At 42.2% G+C, this 20,178-nt stretch overlaps 1 protein-coding gene across 1 annotated transcript; it reads left to right on the forward strand.

The window, feature by feature from the left end:
* The first annotated feature begins 6,895 nt into the window (after nt 1-6,895).
* On the forward strand, nt 6,896-18,470 carry iqce (IQ motif containing E). The gene is made up of 21 exons (XM_061091007.1): nt 6,896-7,280; nt 9,330-9,365; nt 9,489-9,531; nt 9,623-9,772; nt 10,388-10,489; nt 10,666-10,736; nt 11,052-11,165; nt 11,249-11,299; nt 11,385-11,455; nt 11,541-11,613; nt 11,927-11,967; nt 12,434-12,585; nt 13,170-13,225; nt 13,335-13,564; nt 13,726-13,833; nt 14,423-14,672; nt 14,804-14,890; nt 15,136-15,263; nt 15,356-15,441; nt 17,201-17,299; nt 17,629-18,470. Exons 1-21 carry the CDS (start codon nt 7,209-7,211, stop codon nt 17,727-17,729), a joined length of 2,121 nt encoding a protein of 706 aa, XP_060946990.1. The 5' UTR covers nt 6,896-7,208; the 3' UTR covers nt 17,730-18,470.
* Nucleotides 18,471-20,178: the final 1,708 nt, after the last annotated feature.

The following is a 20,178-nucleotide window of genomic DNA, read 5'->3' on the forward strand; positions in this document are numbered from 1 at the left end:
TGTCTACACTCGGGGCAGTTGTAGCTTCCTCTCTCATCCCCATTGTCCCAGTGGGTTTTAATACAGCTCTTACAGTAGCTGTGTCCACAGCCAGTAGTCACCGGTTCCGTCAGCGGCTCCAGACAGATCGAACAGGAGAATTTTTCTCTGTCCAGTTGAAGTTCTTGCTGCGCCATTTCAGCTGGTGCCAGTGACTGTAGAATAGATTCACTTCGTCTGAACAGAAACAGATCTCTGCTCCTCCCCCTATCGTTCACTCCCTGCAGTGACTCATCTCCCAGAGTTCACGGCTCATTCTTCACTGGTCCTTACACTGACACACCTGTGAAGGGAGGAGGTAAATAAACATTCTGACTGGGAAGATCTGGTTGTGTTGTTGGTTTTTCAGGATTTACTGCATTTCAGAGCGGCCTGTTCTCACCTGGTGTTAAGAGGAGCGTTCAGTGAGAGGCAGTGTGGGTTGTCCTCATTCACAACATACAGTAACAATTAACCCCGGCTGTTGGCTGTGAGCGATGGGGTACTGATTTAACTAACCCTGGTTGTGTTGTCCCCACTCCAGCTCCTCGTACTCCTCCTTCTCCTGCTTAGACTGTGGACCCTAACCCCCCTCACATAGCCCACCACATATTAGCAGGCACACGTAGGACAATAGACAAGTGAGCAGCCCTTGCAGATGTATTTGTTACACCCGCGGCACACAGTGTTAGTTTTACAGTCCTTTATCGTGGGGCATATCTGACAGCTCTTCCTCTTACTCGCCACAAGCGGGGCTGCTGCGGCAGCGACTAGGGCTAAGGAGGAGGCTGGACCCTCCGGTTGTTGTTGTTGTTGTAGGGCTAGGGCTAGAGGGGCGGCCGGACGCACAGGTTGCTGTAGGTCTAGGGCTAGAGGTGCGGGTCGAGCGTCGTCGTTGTGGTCAAGAGATCTCGGCACGGCGGCGGCTTTCACAGCCTTCAAAACTGCGACGGATGCTTCTGTGCGGGGGATGCCACCCTTCGTGCGATGAACATAGTCACGAGAGCCTTTCCTAGCTTGATCTTTCTCCATATCACGAAGGAGTTGTACGAAGAGACGTCAAGGATGTCCGTTGTCCACACCTCCTTTGTTGCAGATGTAGTCCAGGAGGATGACCGGTTTTCCGTCCTTGCGGTCGCTGATGTTGGCCTCCGTGTGCCACGTGCTCAGGAGTACCGTGTTCTTGTTTTTCATTGGGATGTAGGACACCAGAGTGGCGGTGGGCGTGAAGGCGAACATGGAGGAGAACACCTTTCTTCCCTTGAAGCTCAGGCTTGTTCTTCTGGACCACCTGTTTTTTGTTTATCCAGTTTTCCCCTTTATTGTTTATCCAGTTTCCCCGTTTAGTGTTTATGTTTGGTTTTGTCCAATTAAAATTGGAATCCTTGATATAACTCTGCATCTGGGTCCTACTGCTCCACCTCACCCCTTGACAGAACGATCCAACCAAAAATATTGACCCAGTAAAGATGGATTTTCTTTCAAACAAGTTTTGTTTTATGATTTCTTGGTTGACCAGCTGTATTCAGTGGCACCCAGTATCAAGCACAGACTCTGCGAGAAATCTCGGTTCTTGAGGCACCGACCTGGTGTGTGCCATTTCGTCCTGCAGCTTGTGGCGGTGCAGGCCAGACTAAAGGAATTCCCGAACCCTCCAGCCCCATCCACAAACCTGTACGCGGGAAGCTTCCTGGCTTTTGGGTGACCCCGCAGCCTCCAGAAAGTTTCTGCTACAGGTGGCAGACGTCGGAGCAAAGAACCCTCTCCTCAGCAGCCTGCTCACAGTCACAAGAGCTACCTCCAGTCCTGACTGGGCCCCACCTGTTCCAGTCCCTGTTCCGCGGCTGGGTATCCCGGCTGACGTCACTCCAGTTCCGACATCAGGGGTCCCGGCAGCACCTGCTCCGGTCCCTGTTCTGCGGCTAAGTATCTCGGCTGACGTCACTCGTGTTCCAGCGTCAGAGGTCCTCGCAGCGCCTGCTCCGTTCCCTATCCCGCGGCTGGGTATCCCGGCTGACGTCACTCCAGTTTCGACATCAGGGGTGCCGGCAGCACCTGCTCCAGTCTCTGTTCCGTGGCTGGGTATCCCGGCCGACGTCACTCGTGTTCCGGCGTCAGAGGTCCTCGCAGCGCCTATTCCAGTCCCTGTTCCGCGCCGCATCTGGGTCTTACTGCTCCACCTCACCCCTCTCCCCTGACATCATATCTAGAAACAGCTTATGCATCTTAAGTGAGTGGGTATGATCTCCTGTGAGAGGCATAGTTTAAAAGTAATGCTGAACAGATCAGTTAAAAAGACTTGGAAGTCATTAAAAACTAGCGTTTACCTCCAATATTCGATAAGAAAACTTAATTAGTTTGGTGGATTTGTTTCAGCGGCTTCTCTTCTGGCTCAGGAAGCCGGGGATCATGGGTAATATCCACCGTTAAGTTGTGTTTCAGTTCGGTGCGTGGGACGACGCAGTCAGAGCTCAACACACATTTGTTTTTTCTCTCAACAAAAAACATATTGCATGGACTCAGTAAAAGTTGTTGTTTTAACCTTTTGTACGAACAGTTTAGGTCCTTTTCTGTCTCAAGAAGACAACGCCTTCGTCCACAAAGACCCAGTTTGGAGCAGAGGAACTCGAACGGCCCGGATGAATCGGAAAATACAGAAATACAACTGTAAACCCCCCCCCCCCCCGCTGCAGACAGCGAGCCTCTTGTCTGTTCCTCTCTCCCCTCGCTGCCTTCAGTTGCCCCTGGTGACATCTTGTCATGTGTGCTGTAGGGTGAAAGGTCATGTCTGTTGATGATGTTCCCTCCCCAATCCCCTGTTGTCTCTCGTTCTCTCACACACGACCTCCTCACAGTATGATGCAACACGTGCACAACACCAAGTGATAAAAGTCTGCTGGAGGTGCTGCTGTGTTTGAAAATGTGTTTTTGGAACGCAGCAGTGGAACTCACACGTCCGAACTCAAAGTGTGGATTTCTGTTTTCAGCTTCACTGGTTTCCTGCTGACCTCCCTCTCTTCCTTTTCCACTCTGCTGCTCTGGTCTGCCCTCTTCCGTCCTCCTCCCCTGGGCTGTGTCATGACTCGTCCACCTTTATTTATACTGGAGAGACCGTTAACGGGCGTGTGTGCTTATCTTTTCCTCATGCCTATAATATCATAACACCAGCAGGGCAAAGAAAACCCTGTGAGAAGCCACTTTATCCGTTCACGTCCATATTTTAGCTGCTTTGTTTCTACTCCTGCAGCCGTCTAAACATGAATTGTATAAATAAATATATGATATAGAGACTTTGCCATGTGGGCTTATCTTCTTAAGACACATCCTGTATCTTTATTATAAGTTATTCTATTCAGTTTGTTGTGAGTTTCATATTGTTTGTTAGTTGTATTGAAAAGTGCTATACAAATAAAGTTATTGTTATGCTTATATATGTATTTTTAAGAGTGTTATGTCCTACAAGCTTTATCTGTTTCAGACAACTGTTGCCGGCTGTTCCCTCCAAATCTCTGTTGCTTTTGTCAAACTGTAAAAAAAGACGGTTGGATGTAACTTGAAGAAGCACACGTATCCCAGTTTTTTTTCGTTACAGGAAAACATGCACAGAAGCTGGAAAGACGGGAAAGGTCACTGCTGGCTGATTTGCATAAGTTTGCATGTGCATCAACATTATGTCAATATTCATGGTAACAACTGACCTGCATATCCTGTGGGTTGTGTGAGGCTTTGTGTGATGATGTGCACGTTTTGTGTCAATAAAATGAAAATTACTGTTGGGATAATTTATAAGTTGTAATGTATCAGGTAAGAAGAGAACTTTTTGAATATTGAGATTTTCTGATTGTTTTTTTTTTTATGTCACATTAAAGCAATTCTATCTTTTGCTTTGGTCTGAGCTTGAGTAAGTATTTTTTTATTTTTTTTCTGTTTAATTGTTAAAGTTATTAATGACCTGCTGTCAACTGGTAACTGGATTGTGTGACGCCTAAATTACTTTGTCCGGAGGAAATTAAAGTTTTGTTCATCCTGTTGCCTCTTTAACTTCTCATTTGTTTTATTTTCTACAATATCTTAAAGACATTTCTCTTATTGCTGTCAGTAAAATTGTAATATTAAAACTGGAAATGGAGAATTGAGTCGAATAAAGAATTGTGTGAGTCAAACATACAGGGGGACAGTGAGTGTGGACACAAGTGAAACGGTCAGGGCTGGGGACCAGTGTTGGGACTGGGAGTGGGACTTGACCTCTGCTTGTTCTGGGATTCAGCAGAGAATCTGGAAGCCTGGGCCTGGACCATAGACTCTTTATAAAGCCTGGACTGATGCTGGATGCAACTCAGATAAGACCTCATCGCCCCCATCTGGACATTCAGAGAACAACAGCAAGGACCCTGCTCCAGATGTTGTATGACCGAAACAGGAACTAATTAAAACAGCCTCATTGAAAACATAATCCACTGAATACAAACATAAAATTAATTAAGTTTAAATCCAACCTTAGAAAATGAGCCCTGCCTCATTCATTTCATCATTCTTGAGGTTTGTTCTGATCCAAGTCAAATAGACAGTTGGTGTTTTATCATCCCGTCCATTTTACAGATCCTGTAAAAACATCAAGAATAAATGTGTTGTTTCTACTTTTGAGACAATATGTGAGAAAACAACTATGGTGTGCATAATAAAAAAAAGTTATTTTAATTTTAAATGCTTTGGGATCTAGGTGGTGGGGGGTATCTCACTTTTATTCTTCATTATTATGCTGTATCTTACACGACATGTCTTCATGTACTTTGTTTTTATTGTTTGTTGTGCAATGTATTGTTCTGCAGCTGCTGTAGCACTTTGGCCCAAGATAAAGTATACGTGATCTGATCTGTTTTACTGGACCATTTAATCTAATCTGTATGAAAACTGATAACTGCATGAGATGAGATCTGCAATGAGTTTATTTGGCCTGGACTAAAGTATGCTGGTCTGCCTGGCGTCGTGGCTGAGGGGGTCCACCACCTGAATAAACAGAATACGATACAGTAAGCGGAGGTCACTGCGTTCTCCCCACAGTTTGCAGGGAGGAGGATAATGTGAGGAACAATGTGGAAGGAGAGAGATTTCTCATCATCTGTATATTCTGCTCATGCCCATAAGCAAGGCAGATCAGACCTGAGTTATATGCTGGTATATCTGCTGGTAAAGGCAGTTTAGGTGCATCAACCGCATTGTTTTTGCCAAGTATTCGTTGAACCTCTCTCATCAGCTGCTGCCTCTTATCTTTCAGGGGCCAAATAGTAGAAGAACGGAAATGGAAAGGATGATTGCAGAGGTTTAATCAAACAGGAGGACAATTTAATCCTACAGGAAGTGGTGGACAATGAGGAGGAAGACGTGAGAGAAATTGGAACTTCCAGCGAGAATAAAAAGAGACAGGATGCTGCAGCAAATTTAGTTGCACAACTACGTTTTAATTTAAACTATAAGTGCAATTACAATATGTCACAAGTCAGATGTAATATATGTTTATGCAAATGTCTTGTTACTACAAAAAATATTTGAAACATTTGATCATATTTAATTGTATATATTAAATATATATTTGTGTGTGTTTTTGTTTGCAGTAATCTTTGCATGTTTAGTTCTATAACCAACAAGCACTGAACACAAAGCACAGGATTGGTCTCAGGTGTCTCCTTCATCTTCCCTGTTCCTCGTCTCCTCCTCTCACGCTATTGCAGGAAAAGAGTCAAAGCCCCGCCTACTTGTAGCTCCCCACCAATGAGCGACGTGAAAAAGCAAGTCTGAACTGAAAAGAGGGCGGAAGGAGTATTAAGACTCACCCCTGGGCTGCGGTTCGGTTAACAATACCGTCAAGCTAAATTAAGCCACTGGTTACACATTTCAAAATAAAACTTCTAGTGTAAAACTTGTTGACATATTGTTTTATATTTTTTAATTTTATTGTATACAATTATCTAGAAGTACAAGTACATCAAAGTAAAAATGTAGAATATGGCCACTAAATGCAAAATAGCAGGCTTCCTGTTGTGTTTTTCCAATTGCACCCGAAGGCTTTTTTGTTTGTCTGGTCATGATACACCTGTATATTGATTTTTGTGAGGACCGGTCAATGTGAACACGTTCCAAGGGTCTCGGGGGGCACCGTTGAGCCATTTTGCGATGCCCATTGAAAATTCTTTCAGAATACGTAAATTTTCACCACTTTCTATATTTCTGCAAATTTTGGTAAGAATTTGAGCATGGTAAAGCCCTCAAAAAGCCAATTCATTTGCCTGAATAATAATAATAATCCTTACAATTTCAATAGGGTCTCACCTGACCTTTGATCAGTGCTCGGGCCCTAATAATAATAATAATAATCCTTACAATTTCGATAGGGTCTCACCTGACCTTTGATCAGTGCTCGGGCCCTAATAATAATAATAATAATCCTTACAATTTCAATAGGGTCTCACCTGACCTTTGATCAGTGCTCGGGCCCTAATAATAATAATAATAATAATCCTTACAATTTCAATAGGGTCTTACCTGACCTTTGATGTCAGTGCTCGGGCCCTAATAATAATAATCCTTACAATTTCGATAGGGTCTCACGTGACCTTTGATGTCAGTGCTCGGGCCCTAATAATAATAATCCTTACAATTTCAATAGGGTTTCACCTGACCTTTGATGTCAGTGCTGGGGCCCTAATAATATATCTTAACCACATATATTAAACTTAACATACTTTGATACGTGTTGGCAATCTTTTTTAGTGTTTGCTGCTTTATGATGAAAGCAGCTTGAGTCAGTTTCCTGTTCCGCTTGCTGTTCTCTCGCCAGCTTGACGCTTCTCTTCAGCAGCTGCTCGCTTCCATGGTTGCTACAGACTCGTCTCCAGCGCCGAAGTGAAAACACTGACGTCCTCACGTCGTCCTCACGTTGGACCGTGTCCCTGGACGCCATGGTTACCGGTGTCTGTCCTCCGTGTCCCCGCCTCGCTACGCACAGCTGTGGACGTGAAGTGTTGTAGCGAAGCCTGCGTCTCTTTTGTTGCCCCGTGTTTCTACTACTGCTGTTAGTGAGAGGTGTGAGTGTGTGTGTGTGTGTGTGTGTCAGAGTGTGTGTGTGTGTCTCCGGAAGAGACGATGAAAGGATCACACGCAGAGACAGACAAGTTTTCAGACTTAACGTGACGATGTTTAGTGAAACCGGTAAAATGTCCGTGGAGGCGAGTGACGTCCAGACTGATGAGGACTGCGACGAGCTGGTGAGTCTTCATCTGCTGGTGCTTACTGGTGGTAACTAATGGATACTGGTGGTAACTGGTGGTAACTAATGGTAACTGGTGCTTACTGGTGGTAACTAATGTTAACTGGTGCTTACTGGTGGTAATTAGGGTTGCAAAATTCCGGGAATATTCAAAGTTGGAAACTTTCCATGGGAATGAACGGGAATGAACGGGAATGAACGGGAATGAACGGGAATATACGGGAATATACGGGAATATACGGGAATTAACGAGAATAAACTGGAAATGTTGTGGGTAATTTATACTAACTGTATTTACCTTGTCATAAACAGACATAAATATAAACATTTTGTTTCGTCATAGGCTGATTTGAGCCCTGAGGAAACTTTGGGCACTTGACTATATGCTTCTGCATCGTTGTGTCATTCTTAACATAGGTCTTTGCACAGTATTTGCAAATGTACACAGCCTTTCCTTCTACATTGGATGGAGTGAAATGTCTCCACACATGAGATAGTGCACGTGGCATTGTTCTGTAGATAAGATGAGAAAAAAGTTTGTAAAAAAACACTAATGCAATGCCAGAGATATAAATAGTTAGCCAAACAATTGGAATCGTCTGTAAACATATTTTACAGTTGATGGATAAATGACTGGAAATAGGCTAGATGAACAGATGAACAATCCTCAATCAGCATGCTAATATATTTTCCCCAGCAATATCATCGAAACTTACCTGACTAGTCCTGCACACTACAGCAGGCCTCAATAGCCCTGCTGTAGAGTGAAGGATGCTGGGAGTTATCTGTGCATGTGATGGAAGAATGCAACGTGCAGCGTGTGCTGCATTCCATACATCTTTATATAGAGTTTTGAATGATGTTTTTATTGCTCAGCGTTTAATTTGCCTATTTATTTATTTTTTTAAATTCCCCAAATTCCCGAGCTAAACTTCCCATGGAGAGTTTCCGGAAATTTACCGGAAACTTTCCCTTTGCAACCCTAGTGGTAACTAATGGTAACTGGTGCTTACTGGTGGTAACTAATGGTAACTGGTGGTTACTGATAGATAGTGATGTTAACTGATGGTAGCTGATGGTAAGTGATGGTAACTGGTCGTTGCTGATGGATACTGATGTAAACTGATGGTAACTAATGGTAACTGCTGGTCACTGGTGGATACTGATGTTAACTGATGGTAACTAATGGTAACTGGTGGTTACTGATGGATACTGGTGGTAACTGATGTTAACTGATTGTAACTAATGGTAACAGATGGTAACTGGTGGCTGCTGATAGATACTGGTGGTTGCTGATGGATAGTATGTTAACTTATGGTAACTGATGGTAACTAATGGTAATTGGTGGTAACTGGTGGTTTCTGATGGATACTGATGGATACTGATGTTAACTGATGGTAACCGATGGTAACTAATGGTAACTGGTGGTAACTAATGGTAACGGGTGCTTACTGATGGATAGTGGTGGTAACTGATGGTAACTAATGGTAACTGGTGGAGGCTGATATTAACTAATGGAAACTCCTGGTTACTAATAATAACTAATGGTAACTAATGATACCTGATATTAACAAATGTATACTGATGGAAGCTAATGGTTATTGATGGTAACCGACTGTAATTGTCAGCTGACTCTGTCTCTTGTTGTTTCCTAGCTGTTTCCTTCTTTAGTTGACGTTTGAAGTTTAAACATTGATGCCCCTTGAATTTGTCAAGAGAACAGTTCAGTCAAATCCTTATTTTTTTAGTTCGTCGATCATCAATAATTATCACGATAAATGTTGTTTTATTATTTTTTTTTTAACTTTAAAGACTGATTTTCTCCTCCTGAGTCTAGGTTGTGGTTTTAATTACACTTTAATGTTGCATTTATGATCGTTTATATGATTGTTTAACACGCTGCTGTGACCCCATCTCCCTCTGATCGGATAATATACCTGACTCTCCTCTCTCCTCTCTCCTCTCTCCTCTCTCCTCTCTCCTCTCTCCTCTCTCCTCTCTCCTCTCTCCTCTCTCCTCTCTCCTCTCTCCTCTCTCCTCTCTCCAGGATGGCTTTTCATTCTCGGCTGATATTTTGGAAAAGGTAACCTAATCCACTCTGATTGTTGACGATGTCTGTGTATGTTTTGTCTCTCTGTTGATATCTATGTTCATAGATATTTAGTTAACTGCACCTTACCCTCTGCTTCAATCCCTCGTCTTCCAGATAACAAGCAAGAAAAGATCTCCTAGGAAGCCTCCTTCCCCAAGTAAGACCTGCTGAGCTGCTCTGCTGAGACTATAAACAGATACTTTGACTTTTCCACTTTCTAAACCCTGTGATTGTTATTATACGTGTAGGGTCTCCATACCTCTCCAGCCTGAATGTGAACCCTAGACGAGCGGCCGTGGCAGCCTGGAGACTCCCGAGGGCGTCCCTGGGGGACACCAGAGGGGAAGCTTCTGGGGATAGTGGCTCGGCTCTTCTCACGTCCCTCAGCAACGGTCATGGTAGGCACTGTAAAAAAAAAAACACACCTTAAACCTTGTCTGTCCTCAGGAGGGATGTGTGGAGGAGAGATTGATAGAAGTGAATGTTTGTTCAGCTGATTTCCTGCTGAGGACTGATGATAAGCAACCCCTCAAGTTTAATAAGAAATATCCCTTTTGGCTTGATCCCTCTGGACATCGACCCTAACATATTATCTTCTAATAAAGTGGTTAGGACTGATCAAAGATTGTATGGAGGACATGACAGCTCCCCAAAAGGGAAACTAAACATCTTGACTGCTCCCTGGTGGATGGTTTATGTCATTTTAGATGTTTCTTATCCCACTGATGTATGTTCAAGTGCTCCTTTTTCAGTAAGTTTGGTTTTAATTAGTTATTTGATGCTTTAAAATTGGATTATACGTCATGATTGATAGTCTAACTGACATGGCAGGACATCTAAACTGTGGCAAGTGCAAACTGCTGGCACCTATATTTGAGATATTTTAGATACATTTTTGTACAACGGGTGGAAGTGGAGAGTTGCTTTCATCTTTATCTACAGTCTCTACACACAGTAATGAAACTGTACAGACCCGTTAAACCATTGCATCTCCCTGTCTCCCTCTTTTTCAGATCTGTCCCCTACGCTGAGATCTGTGTGTGACGTCACACCAGAGCTGCTCAAACAGACCTTGAGCTCGAGGAAACACAAACATCTCCACTCTGCATCCAGCGGTGAGAGAATGTGTAGGAGGGACAGTGCCAAGGGTAAAAGTGCAGCTTGCTGAGGGCGGGAGACAGAAGCAGAAATTGACGCGGCCGCATCCTCTCCAGCTGTTTCATTCACTGCAAAGTGAAAATGTAAAGACCGTGTTTAACTGTCTCCTTGTTTTTGCCTGTATGTGTTGCAGGCTTTACCGCCGGCACAAGTGAACACAGAGTGAAGGAGGACATGTACGATGAGATTATTCGCCTCAAGAAGGTACAATTAATAAGCAGGGCACTGAATACCTGCCGGGTCCAGTGTGAGATTCTGTACCTGACTCTCATTTTTGTTACTCTGCAAAAGGGAAAGGGGGTTAAAAGCAACAGCGCCCTCTGCAGCCACACATAATGATTGATTCTGCTGGGCTCCGTGAATAAATGGTTTTCATGTAGAAAACAAAAAATCCCATCAACCTGTACCCCACTCACTGAACTAAAACACAACTGAATGGCGGATCATACCCATAATCCCACTTTTTAAATGTTGACTTTAATCTTTTACGTCTTCTTTAATCTCTTGTAATGTCCGCAGAGTCTCCAGGCCCAGAAGTCTGACAATCAGCAAATGAAAGCAAAACTACGCCGCCTGGAGGAAGATAACGCTAAAAGAGAGAAACAGATAGAAGAACTGCTGGATCCCACCAAAGTATGATATTTAATCTGCTCCTCAATTTTGTGACAGATACTTTAAAATTAGTAAATACATTAACAAATGATCTCTCTCCACAGGGATCTGAGTATACTCGCAGTTTGGTGGATAAGAAAAGAGAGGGGAGCGTGGTGAGTTGGTCCAGACTGAAAGAACCAGAGATTACTTATATGATTTATCTTAAACAGGTTCATGAAAGTGATTCTGTCTGTAAAGGTTCAAAATGGCCTGAAGCAGAGAATTCTGAAGCTGGAGCAGCAGTGTAGAGAGAAAGAAAATGCCCTGAGGTAAAATGTCTTCCCACCTTTTCATCAGTCCATTTGATGGATGCGTGAAGCAGCACAATTTATGTTATTCTCTCTTATTCCGCAGTAAACTGCAAAGTGACCTGAGGACCACCAACCTGGAGGAGCTGACGATCACAGTAGAAACCTACTTTGAAGAGGTAACATCAATGCATCTAGACACATTTAGACTTTTTCATTATTTCTTCCATCTGAATATAAAAGTAAAAAGATCTTCTGGAATGTTACCGTTTATAGATTTTCAAAAGCAGAACACCTGAAACAACCAGCAAAGAAAGAAACCCACATTGAAAATAGATTTGAATGTTCAAAGAGAAACTCAGCCACTTCTCTGTGCTTCTGTTTCTTTGAAAGCTGATGTTATCATCACATTTACTTTGGTTACAGTGTGCGAGCTAAGCTGTGGAAATGGATCTCTCACTTAATGTGCTTAATGTTGGCCTCGTCTTTCAGATCCAGAGACTCCGGACGCTTTTAGGAGCTGCAGAGAAAAGGTATACGTCACCAAAGACACCAGCAAGCTGCTTAAGTATCATTTCTGTTCTCTCTGAGTGAGCCTTTTTGGATCAAAAGAAGTTATAAAAAGTGGTAACACTCTCAGCCTGACACAGGGACTCTTATATCCTGACATTTTCCTGAAAATATCTGGAGGTGAGCCGGACGCAAATATCCGAGTCAGTTGCTCTGGTTGTGACTTTTTTATTGTACGTTTTTGAGTGAATGTACGTTAAATTCTTCAAGGCTATCTAATAAGAAAAGGTGATATAAAATAACACCTCAGCACTTTATACACTCTGCAACAAAAACAATGCACACTTGATATGTTAGACAACTGTGTTTATAAGAAGCAAATGGTTTCAGGATTGGTGACACGTGTTTGAAAATACTGTAGTCTGCTTATTTATTAATTGTGTCTCTCTCAGGACATCTTCATCCCTCTCTGTCTCTCTCCATCTGCAGCAGTCGAGCGGAGAGTAAATGTTCCCAGAGGCAGCAGAAGACTTTAACCTCCACGGTTCATCGTCTGTCCGAGAACCTGAAGCAGCTTCAACAGGAGAACTCGGCTCTCAGGGAGGAGCTCAACACTGACAGTCCTGCTGGAGGAGTCAAAGGTCTGTTCCTCACACACAAAACCACACTGACGAACAAGAGTTTTACTTCATTTATTCCCTTCGTCAGTTCTTAGTTTGACCCTCACAGTACCTCCTCTGAATGTGACACCTCTTTACTTCATTCAACTCAGCTTGGCTGGTTTCTTTCCTTCATGTTCTGCTGTGTGGGAGAATGTGAGATACATTGATCCAAAAGTGTAAAGTCAGGATAACATTGTGTAACTTAACTGTGTTATAGCTCTACAAGTTGTCTTGTAAAAACTAAAACTAAAACTAAAAACTATATGAAAGCTGGAGTCAATTTATAATGTTTTGAAAAATGCATTTCACACAGGAATAAGGAAGTTTTCATATTTTGAGTTATTTTAGATTCATTATTTTATTCAGAGGAATATATTCAAATGTATTTCACACATTGATTACTGTAGTGAAGATTTTGTCTCATCTTTTATTTTTTGAACATCTGCTTCTTTTTTAATTATTAATATGTCAGGAAAGAACGAAAATATCTCATTAATTACAGACAACAATAGAACAATGTGTATTGTGTTGAATGTGTGTCTTTGTGTGTTCATGTTGCCCAGGTTACAGTGAGTGGAGTAAGCAGAGGCTGCTGCGAAGGTTGTTGGAGCTGGAGAAGGTGAATTGAAACTGTTGTTCTCATGTAAACACTCGACCTCATTTGTTCCTGACTGAAGCTTTAAAGTTTTCAGCATCATCACATACAAATTCCTCTCTCCTCCTATCAGAGGCCGCAGGACACCAGAGGCCACACCCAGCCGGCCAACAGCAGCATCCGATTGGATCAGGAGGTCCAGACCACGCCTGCTGATATTCTGGGGTTTGCCATGGCAACAGAGGCAGTGGTCTCCGTGGGAACAATGACTGAAGAGGAGGAGGAGTTTTCAGATCTGAGAGAAAACCTCGACCAATTAGAGAAGGAGAAGTTTGAGCTTCATGAGAGTCTGACAAGTAAAGAGTGAGTGAACGTTAACCTCCTCTCAAAACACTGAAGAATTCAAATTCACAGAACATACTAGTGAAAGAACAGGTTTAACATGAGTAAAAGAGGTTATGAGCATTGAAGCTGCTGAATTAAGTTTGGACTGTAAACTGTATTTGTGTTTCTGTGTTTTCCAGTGATGAACTGACACAGTTGAGGACAGAAAGAGAAGAACTGGAGAAAGAAACAGAGCTACGGAAGGAGGAAGAAACACATGAACGTGACAAAGAGAGACAGCAGCATCAGTATGTTTGACTTTTTATATCTCTCGTCCTCAGGGAGGCTCCGTGAGTCATCTATATATTAATATTCTGCTGTTATGTTGCTGTTTTCATCAAAACCTTTCTGAAAATATTTATATACAAATGATTTGCATTTGAAACAGTAGCTTAAATAGAGAAATGGTCTTGTTCCTATTGTAGAGATCACAGCTGATGCTTCAGTCCTTTAGAGACTTTGTAGTCACATCATAAATGTCCCAGAAATCACAGTTGGTGTTGTCACACAGATCCACCTGAGAGTTATGTAAATGATGGTTCATTATATAACATCCAGGCCATAAGCTGATGTGACTGAAAGAGACCTGGCAGTGTGGGTAATGTCATAATCCGTGTTATAGATACATTAGATAATAAAGAAGAGACGTTTATCAGTACAGTTTGTTTTACATACAGGCTCAAAAGACAACTCAACTTAAGTCAACTGTCAAAAACCTGTATATTTAGTCCCAGACCAGCATCATAGAGTTTAAAAAACTCCAAACTGTTAGAGGACACCCACTGTGGCTGCTAGACGTGTTTGTGTGTGTTTATTGTTTATGTGTGTGTCTCTCAGACAGGAGTTGGAGGAGTTGTGGCTGAAGATCCGAACTCTGGAGTCTGCCCTAGCCGAGCTTTCCTCTACCTCTGTCACAACGGCAGTGAACCATGACGACGATACGGGCAGATCAGGTCCGGAGGAGGGAGACGAGACGGACGCTGGAGCTAGAGAGATAAAAGGAGGTGGAGGTGAAGACAAGAACAGGGAAGAAAGAGAAACTGCAGCAAGCACCATCCCTACAAACTTGAGGGAGCACAGCAATAGGGTATGAAACACACCTGAGTTATGTAAAAAAAGAAAAGATCGATGTGTTAGAGAAATACTATATAAAAAAAGTCCAATCACTGTGTAGCTGATTCTTCTTTCTGTCTCCATCCCTCCACATTCTGTCTGCAGGACACTGTGATGCTGCAGTCTGCATTAAGAGGTCATCTGGTCAGAGAGTCACAGCTTAAGAACCTGCGGAAAGACACACAGGACAAGGTTAAACACACACACACACACACACATACACACACATACACACACTCACTGTACAGCAATAAAGCAGTGAAATAAAACATTGTTTCTAGCCAGCAGAGGGCTCTAGAAAGCGTTTCCTGTGAGCCTGCTGAAATCTCCAACTGTCTCCTCACATGTTTTTCCTTTTCTTTCTCGCCCACTGAACCTCTCTTCTCTCTTGTGTTTCTCTCTTCTCCATTATCTTTTACTCATCTCGTCTTTTTCAGACTGTGGATGCAGCCAGCCGCAGCGATGCCGCCTCCCCTGTGGGTGGAGAAATGGATGTGGTTGCCTTGACGATGCTACAGTCTGCGTTCAGGGGACACCTGACTCGCTGTAGTCTTGCAGTAGAGAGGTGACTCATTTACATCCAAGAAAGGAAGAAAGTAAATCTATCAAAACATGCAGAGCATAATGCAGCATTGTGTATGTGTGTCTATCTTTCAGCTCAGGGTTCTCTGTGCCTTCTCCAGTGGGAAACAAGTTGCCCACACTGGTCCCGAGAAGACCTCGATCAATACCTGGCAGAACAGGTAAGGTTCAGACATAAAGAACTGTCTATGTCTCTGAGTTGGCGGCAGCTTTAGCCCGAGGCATCATGTTCTCAGGTTGTCTGTTACTCTCTTGTGAGCGAGACATCTCAGGAACACTGTGAGGGAACTTCCTCGAAGGTTCTCTTGTGGGAACACCTTGAGAAATTCCCTTAAAATTTGGCGGAAACGTTCACTTATACTCCTGGATGAGCTGATGAGATTTTGGTGATCAAATGTCACAGGTCAAGATCAGTGTGACCTCACATTTTGTGAACATCATTTATCAGGAGAGGAGGGAATTATATCGGCACAAACTTGCCCTTAGACTCAATTATGACCTAATTAAACTGTAATTTGTTGGTCAAAGGTAAAAAAATCACCGAGACCTCACAAAACACGTTCATATGCTAGTTTTCATTAAATTTAACACAAAAGTCTTACAGGTTAAATGTCAACTTCACTGTCACATAATTATTTTCTGCCAAAACACTTTTCTGGTCATTAAATCTGCAACAGAAAGGGAGGATGTGATATTTAATGCAATTTGGCAGGTAAATGGATGTATACAAGCACAAGGTGGTCGTTTAAGTCTGTGATCACATATTTATTTAATATATTATGAACAAATCAAAAACAAACGAACACATTACAAAGCTTTGCTCACAAAAACGTTTCTGCTCCCCATTTAGAAATGTAGAATATTATTTCACATTGAAGGTATCGACACCACAAACCAGTCCAGAGTGTTGATCAGGAACAACATAGCATCGCCCTCCTCTCCTCCTCTCCTCCTCTCCACCCAGCGTTGCTCATCACATCTTGCCTGATGTGTTTCTGAGTGGTTACGGCCCTCACTGCTGGCACACTGATCTAATTCCAGGGTGTCTGTCTCCTGTTCACCAGCCGGCGCTCTGACAGCTTCCTGTCAGAGAGGGATGAGGGCGCTCAGCTGCTCTGTCGCTTCCTCACATGACCCCTACAAAATCAAAAGCCTCCGCTGCTCAAGGGCTATGCCGAGGCTTCAGTCTGGTTTAATTTACCCTGCTAGGCTTCAATGCCCCTGAACCTCTCGCTTGATGAGATGAGTGCAGAGAGCAGAGCAGCAGTGTCAGCAGTTTCTCTGCATGTTTACATACTGACTCTCCACTTGCTCTGGGCTTCACTGTGAGACTTCAGCTTCCTCACTTGTGTTCCAATGATCTTAAACCGGATTTCAGATACGAACTATGGAAAATGTTCTGAAAATCTAGTCCAGACATTTCCTGGATTTCGCCTTTCACATATAAAGAACACATCAGGAGAATTCAGTTTCAGTTCACAGCACATGTAGGCTATTATCGCCAAAAGCTCTTAAATATCATTGTCTTTCCAACTTGACATCTTCGTTGGTGTCTTCTACGTGTATGGCACATTTTTGTCATCCTGAGACATTTGTATTCGTCCAGTTTCTGGTCCTTTGTGTGTTTAATAACATCATCAACACTCAACTCGCTGTGAACTTCCTGGAAATGTTCGTGCTGTATTCTCACACGGGCTTATGTCCCTGAAAATGTCTGAAGGAACTGACTCTAACATTTGAAATCTCTCTGACAGCTCTTCCAGAAATATTCAGGATAATGTGTGGCCTTCAGTGCATATCTGAAAGAAGCTTTATGTAAAAATAGATCATCAAGTGCGTCATCCACTCAGATATTTTCAGTGTGTGTTTGAATTGAGCCGTAATGGCTGCCGACTGCATGTGTTGTTTTGTTATTTCAAGGTGCTGCGTCCCGCCAGGACGATGAAGCAAAGCCGGGAGATGAAGAAGACTCGTGGCTCGTCTCTAACGTTCACGCCTCCGGGACGACGCCCACCACAGGTCAGAGGGAGTTCATGTTTCCCTGTGTTGTGTCTGTTAAAAGCACATAAAGTCTTTGGGTCCCTTCCTGCTTTGTATGAGCTGATGTGTCCCCATGAATATTCAAAGATAATTTGATTTTCTAACACTGTTATTAAATGTTTGCTGGAAGGAAATATGCTGAAATTAAGTATTCATGTAGAAATATGCACATTTTAAATCGCTGAATACTTCTGTATTCTGTTTTTGAGGCTAATTAGGTTGAATGTATTTTTGTTTAAGGTCAAATGATGCCTCAGGTGATTAATCACAAGTTTTCCTGTTTATCTGCTATTTGCTGCATTTCACAGCCGAGTCTGGAGGAGCCGCTGCAGTCGACTCGGATGATTCTGATGACATCATAGTGTCGCCGTCACGACCTCTGAGAAGCAGAGAAGTCTTAATGTTATAAAGTCTGTGTGTGTGTGTGTGTGTGAGAGAGAGAGCGAGTGTGTGTGAGAGAGAGAGCGAGAGCGAGTGTGTGTTGGCACTACTCAGAGCCTAAATATTCTGAGCCTGCAGATGAGCAGGAGACAGGACAGTTTTCTCCTAGGTATAGTCACTCCTGAACGCCGTTCCAGTTTAGATCTGTCAATGTTGTGATTTATCCAGATTTAAGATCCAAGACTTTATTGTCATGTGCACAACAAAGTCGCTGGCAAAGAGGTGCTTGGGTCACAGGCTCATTTGGGCCAATTATTCCTAGTGGTTGTTTGTTTTTGCCAAAGTGCCTACTGCATGAACATTCAAATTCAATTCTCAGTGGTACCTGGATTCATGTCTGTGATCCTGACCGACCGGTAACTCACACGTTCAATAACTAACGGATCCCAAGTTGTCGTGTCAAACGCTTACCAAACCAATGTCCTCACACTAATCTGTCATGTGCGCTAATGAAACTGTGGCTGACTCTGAGGAATGATCGAGGGATGATCGGCCAACTGATGCACTATTGAGCAAAACTGTGAATAAATTATAGATCAGCCTGCTGCAATACTAAACACCCAGTGGAGGACACACAGGGAGTTTGTGTAATGCTCTGATAACATGTTAGCAGGTCAGCAGAGAGAGAGAGAGCAGGGGGGGGGGCAGTTTCTACATGATGTATGTAACCTCATTTGCGGACATATTCAATAAAATGCTTTTTAAAAACTACAGGAAATGCTGTGGTCTCATGTGGTTCTTGTTGGTTATACAAGTATCTTTGCTCCAGTATTATATATAGTTTGAGGTACTTTTAGATCTTTAGATGTAAACAGTATGAAAAGTTTCTTAAAAAGTGGTACTTTGGGTTTTCTGCACATCTTTTTTGTCTTGTTTATGAGTTGTTTCACTGAGAGATTTATCCTTCTATCTTCTATAGTTGTGATCCTGTGAAATGTGAAGAACCAAATAATGAACATCTTTATCAACAGCGTTAGTTTTGACTGAGACGAGACAAACACAGGTTTAAAAAAATGATTTTGATTTTGATTTAGCATCTTCTTACATGTTGTGTGTTTGATGTTTTTTTGAGATTTTCTGTCTTGGATTTGAATTTTGCATCTTCTTAAAGTCTTTTGTGTACTTATCTTTTCATTTTTTGTGCTTTCTATTATTTTATAAGATTTACGAGATTTATCCTTCTATGGTTGTGATCCTGTGAAATGTGAAGAACCAAACATTTGTGGGTTTTGGATTGTTGGTCAAAAAAGCAAATAATTCACATCTTACTTATCAACATTAGTGTGTGGGGGGGTGGGAGACGTTTGACTGAGATGAGACAAACAGGTTTACAAAAAAAAGGTTTGGATTTTGCCTCTTCTTAAATGTTGTGCTTTGGGATTTAGATTTTTCTCCCTTGAACGTTGTGTCTTTTGTGTAGTTGTCTTTTCATTTGTTGTACTTTCTGTCATTTCTGTATTTCGTGAAAATGTCCATGTTTATTGGATTTGGACAGTGGTGGGAAGTAACAAAGTAGAAATACTTTGTTACTGTACTTAAGTAGATTTTTCACATATCTGTACTTTACTTGAGTATTTCTTTTCCTGACGACTTTTTACTTTTACTAGTTACATTTGAACAAAAATATGTGTACTTTCTACTTCTTAAATTCTCAAACTGGCTCGTTACTTGAGCAGCGGAGGTTGGCGCTGCACGCACGCCTCTCTCTCTCTCTCTCTCTCTATCTCTCATCTAGGCTTAATAATTTGTAAAATTATACATTATATACATTATATTCATATTGTTGTTATAATTTTTCAGTCAGTTGAGATAAATCTTGAGGAGAAACATTTTGGGTTGTTTTGTGTCTGTATAGGCCTACTATAAAAAGCACTTTGCATTTTTAATTTTGGTACTTGTACTTTTACTTTTGATACTTAAGTACATTTCAACACCAGATACTTTTGATACTTAAGTACTTTTAATATGAGCTACTTTAAGACTTTTACTCAAGTCATTTTCTGACAGGTGACTTTTACTTTTACCGAAGTCACTTTCAGGTAAGATATCTGTACTTTTACTCAAGTATGGCTTTCAAGTACTTTATACACCACTGGATTTGGACCCCCTCTCTCTCTTTCTCTCTCTACAACACACTCACACAGACACAGACACACACACACAGACACACACTCGGATCTGCAGCAGAGCCTCGTCCTCAATGAACATCTTAATTAACAGTGTTAGTTTTGACTGAGTCGAGACAAACACAGGTTTAAAAAAATGATTTTGATTTTGATTTAGCATCTTCTTACATGTTTGATGTTTTTTTGAGATTTTCTGTTTTGGATTTGAATTTTGCATCTTCTTAAAGTCTTTTGTGTACTTGTCTTTTCATTTTTTTGTGCTTTCTATTATTTCTGCGGGTTTATTTTAGT

This window comes from Limanda limanda, chromosome 2, assembly GCF_963576545.1.
Source record: "Limanda limanda chromosome 2, fLimLim1.1, whole genome shotgun sequence".
NCBI classification, from domain to species: Eukaryota; Metazoa; Chordata; class Actinopteri; order Pleuronectiformes; family Pleuronectidae; genus Limanda; species Limanda limanda.

Coding starts and splice junctions, on each gene's coding strand:
- iqce (XM_061091007.1), top strand. CDS start 7,209: ATGTTTAGTGAAACCGGTAAAATGTCCGTGGAGGCGAGTGACGTCCAG. Junction 11,300..11,384: donor AGAAAAGAGAGGGGAGCGTG/GTGAGTTGGTCC, acceptor CTGTCTGTAAAG/GTTCAAAATGGCCTGAAGCA. Junction 15,264..15,355: donor TGTAGTCTTGCAGTAGAGAG/GTGACTCATTTA, acceptor TCTATCTTTCAG/CTCAGGGTTCTCTGTGCCTT.